General features: G+C 35.4%; 1 protein-coding gene across 1 annotated transcript; it reads right to left on the bottom strand.

Annotated features, from left to right (window-relative positions):
- Positions 1-1,959: 1,959 nt before the first annotated feature.
- On the bottom strand, positions 1,960-4,401 carry LOC136082498 (zinc finger MYM-type protein 1-like). Its single transcript, XM_065801905.1, has one exon. The coding sequence runs from the start codon at positions 4,399-4,401 to the stop codon at positions 1,960-1,962; it is 2,442 nt and encodes an 813-aa protein (XP_065657977.1).
- Between the last annotated feature and the right edge of the window lie 297 nt (positions 4,402-4,698).

The following is a 4,698-nucleotide window of genomic DNA, read 5'->3' as shown; positions in this document are numbered from 1 at the left end:
CAATTATTAAATAAAAAAAAACTGTAAATGTATTTGATCCAATCTTAAAAATCAAACTTTTAAAACATAAAAGACAAAACGAAGCAATGTGAGAAAAATGTTTCGCGTGTATTTTGCGATATCCATTAGAAAGAAGACGCGGACTTCCTAGTTTAATGCTCTTTCGCGGTGCTCTGTGACAAAACCACTAGATCTTCTTGGGACACCTAAATGAAAAATTTGAAAGAAAAAACATCTACAAAACATGTTATTATTTTACTTGTAGATGACATCACAAAAAAGTATTGGTTCTGGAAAACTTTCTACGCAGTTTTCATCAACTTCAAGAATGCATCCCTGATGCATTCTTTAAATTGATACATCAATGTGATTATGATAATAAGATTCTGGAGAACTTTGCAGAAATCCATTGTTGGATTTTGACGACAATATCTGGTCAATGAGATCTGGATATATATAATTATTGACGTCTTAACTAGATTCTGAAACAAACTTTTTTGGATTTTTAGTGTAAATGTTGTATAGATTAAGCACAGTTTAAATGTTGTACAGATGGAGCACATTGTAAATGCTGTATAGATGGAGCACAATGTTAATGTTGTACTATGGAGCACAGTGTAAATGTACAGATGTAGCAGAGTGTAAATGTTGTACAGATGGAGAACAGTGTAAATATTTTCCAGCAGGGTGTCCCAAAAATAATTTGTTTTTTTTCCGCATGATATCTCTCAAGTTTTTCCCATTTTCTGTGTCTCTTGTGGTTAAAAATCAAGGGAAGAAAAATCAGTTGTCAAAAAGTGCTCTCTGTAAAACTTGATTAAAATTTTATTTTTTAGATATATTAGTAAGGAAATTTTTTCTGTCCTTTTTTTTTATTACAAAACATATTGATTATGTCAAAGTTGAATAAAAGTACTATTAGTCTGATGCATGTTTTTATAAGCATATTTATTTTTGAAACAGGTTCGGGCAGGGCCGGATTAGGACATTTTTAGGCCTGGGGCTGTAAGTATAGGAGGGCCTAATGTGGCGGTAAGGTAAAAATGCCGAGCGTTAGCGAGGCTAAACCCGGGGGTCAGTGGGCCGGAGGCCCCCAGTTTGGGGTTTGGGGGCCCCAGACCCCCTAAGTAGGAGGGTCAGCTGCCCCCCAGAATTTTTTTTTTCAGTCTTGCTAATAAAAGGACACAATCTAGGTATGTTTTAGAGCATTTTTTTAATAATTTTTTACCAACTGGTTAGGTACAGCTACACCCCTTTGGCCCAGACACCCATATATATGTAAACTGACAAAAGGTCTTGAATCATGACTTAAGAAAGCAACTGCTGAGCTGTAGGTATATTTACTATTGAGACAGTGGAGTACGTGTATCAAATTGATAATGTGTTCACCTCCAATAAAGGAAGAAAATACCAATAATATTGGTATTTAAATGAAAAAATTAAAAAATAAAAATAAACAATATTTCAAATACACAAAAATTCATTCTTTAACTCAATGTTTATTACTGTGCACTGACAAATTCTTAAGGTATTGTATTGTTGTTTTATCATGTAAATATTTTTTCATTTGTTTTCCAGGATATAGATCATTGGGCGGTGACAATTTGGCAAAGGTCAAACAGAGAAGTGAAGTACATGTATGCCCTTAGTACAGTCTAACATTACAAAAGCACCAATAACAATATTTAAGTTATATTGGAATAGGATAGCATTTAGCAATATAAGCAAACATATATCATTTTTAGTATTGTTGATGGTGTCAAATATTTAGCTGAAGCTAGAATCTTCATATATTTTTCTTTTGAAAGTATAAAAAAAAAACAATAAATATAAATTGTAGCATAATTTATGTACTATTTAGTTAATCAATTAACTTTAAAATAGTTTTTTATATATTGACTTTTCTGGCCTTTTTTGAAGCAAACTTCTTGATCACTACTGTGAAATCTCTTGATCTAACTATGTCACTTTCAATGCATAATAAAGTGACGTAGTTAGATCAAGAGATTTCATATAAAAATCATTTAAGTGAGGTTGTCCCATTGTTGATCTAAGTTCATTCTTAACTCTTTTAAGGACTGAAAAAGATCTTTCTCCAGTACAGTTTGTGACCATAAGAGACAAATAAATTCTCAACACAGTGTAGACATTCACAAAGGTGTCGGTCAAACTATTCTTAACTAGAAAGGTGTACATTTGCAGTTCAACACAATCAGTTTCATTGGGCGGTGACAATTTGGCAAACAGAGAAGTGAAGTGAACAAATTCACCATGACAGTTAGGTTCAAGATCTTCAAAATGTGTTTCACATACAAATAAAATATGATCTCTCATACCATCATTGGACAAAGATTGTAGATTTTTAAGAAAACCAAACCTTTTGCTGACTGTATCATATGCATTAGCCCTCTGTTTAAGAGCAACTAAAAATTGATCAACTATAGGCAAAAAACACTGAACTTTAAACTTATCAGAAGGGGATAACTCTAGATCTTCTGAGTCACCATAATCCCATCTCTGGTTCCTCTTGCGCTTTCGCCTTGATTCACCTTTGTACAAATTGGTACCCAGATCCTTTCCTTCCTTTTCAAATGCTGTGAACTGGCTCCGAAGAGAATGAACAAAATCACCCAAAGAACGAAGCAGTTCCGTAGCGGTGTTGAGATCCATGTCTGCCCCTTGTAAGTACTTGCTAGTTAAATTGAACCTATTCAGAATTTTTGACCACAATTGAACTAGGATACCTGTTTCATGATGACTCATTATATCTTTCAATCCTGCGGCTTCAAGTCGTGTTTCTGGCTTTTGGAATATATCTTGACACATGATATCCAGTGTAGACTTCACTTGCGTATAGCCAACTTGGAGGGAGGGTACAGCATCATAATGTGCTGACCATCTGGTATCAGATAACCTTTTTAAGGTAGGCATATTAAGTGGCTTTAAAACTGCCATCAAACGATTCCAACGAGAGGTGGAGGCAGAAAAAAATACAAACAGCTTATTTACAAAGTCAAAAAACGTTACAGCCTCAGAACAACATCCTACAGCATATTGACCAACAAGGTTAAGCGATTGAGCACAACATGGTATGTATTCAGCTAAGTTATTATGTTCTTTTATTTTTGCTTGCATGCCATTGAAACGGCCACTCATGTTGGCAGCATTATCGTAGGATTGACCTCGGCAGTCTTTAATTGAAATGCCAGTATTTTCCATAAAATCAAGTAACTTTGTTGCTAATTCTTCCTCAGTGTGCTCTTCTATAGGGATAAATGTCACAAAACGTTCAACTGGTCCTTTAGAAGTCATGTAACGGAATATAATGGTAAGCTGATCTACATGTAAAATATCTGGTGTTGAGTCAACACTAACTGCAAAGTATTTTGCTTCTTTAATCTCAGTTAAAATGTGGTCCAAATCGTCACGACTTAACACATGAATAAATTCATCACATATAGTTGATGACAGATATGACACATGACCTCGGCCTTTGTTCGCTCTTTTCTGAATATGTTCTGCAAGCAATGGGTCAAACTCAGCCACTAGCTCAAAGCAACCTAAATAATTGCCATTGTGGACAGAACCCACAATTTCGTTACTGCCACGGAATGACAACCGACGCGATGCTAACATTTTGATTACGGTAAGAATACGCAACAGTATGTCATTCCAGTACTTTTTCTCTGATTCAAATTGCTCTGTGAGCCTCTTACTAATGTGCTCTCCAGCTTTCCTACCTGTTAAAAGGGTTTCAATTGATTGAATGTGGTTTTCACTTGTTTCATGGCGAGCTAAGTCTCTTGCAGCGTGTTTCCAATCATCATATCCTGATGACATCAAAGCAGATGCTCCAATTCCACATTTTGAATTAAATAATTTACAATGGGCGCAGAAAACCTTACTAGTTGATGGGGAATAGCAAATCCAGTCTATCTTAATTTTCTCACCATTCACTTTTTCCCGGAAAAAAAGGGACTTTGTACACTGTCGTTTAAACTTAAAAGTGTCACCAGGCAGTACTTTAATAGATAATTTAAAATCGCTATCCATATGTTGGCATGATAAAAACCCATCTGCACTTTTGCTGAAATACTCACGCAGGTCGTCGGTTATAATCCACTCAGCCACATCGGTGTTGACAGTGTGGGTCATCAGAGCCAGGGGTAACACTGCTGAGATAGTTGAGACGCTTGAACTTGCTGTAGCTGAGTCTGCTGAGACACTATTAGAATTACCTGGAACTGGTGCTGACATAGTTAGTGAGTTTGAACTCGCTGAACTACCTGGAACTGGTGCTGACATAAATGAGTTTGAACTCGCTGTAGCTGAGTCTGCTGAGACACTATTAGAATTACCTGGAACTGGTGCTGACATAAATGAGTTTGAACTCGCTGACATTATTGACATAGTGAATTTGAACTCGCTCTCGATGTAGCTGATACCGAGACACTACTTGCAGTATTACAAAATTCAGTCATTTTTTTATTTTTGTTCAATAATTCATTTAATTGAATCTCATTCTTCTTCTTTTTTTGCATTTTGTCCCAACCGCTCAGGCCGCTCCTTTTCATTTTTTATTTTAATTTTGTAAACGAATGAGCAATGCTGTAATTTTCTGCGGTAACGGAAGTGATCATAAAATAAAATAAAAAAATATTTGATGTTTTAATGTTTGAGAACATTCAAGTTTATTTA

The sequence above is a fragment of the Hydra vulgaris genome, chromosome 07 (genome assembly GCF_038396675.1).
Source record: "Hydra vulgaris chromosome 07, alternate assembly HydraT2T_AEP".
Classification (NCBI taxonomy): Eukaryota; Metazoa; Cnidaria; class Hydrozoa; order Anthoathecata; family Hydridae; genus Hydra; species Hydra vulgaris.
This window is presented reverse-complemented; position numbering and strand designations above follow the sequence as displayed.

Bases quoted from the DNA above. Each gene is read 5' to 3' on its own strand.
- LOC136082498 (XM_065801905.1), bottom strand. From the start codon at position 4,401: ATGTCAGCGAGTTCAAACTCATTTATGTCAGCACCAGTTCCAGGTAAT.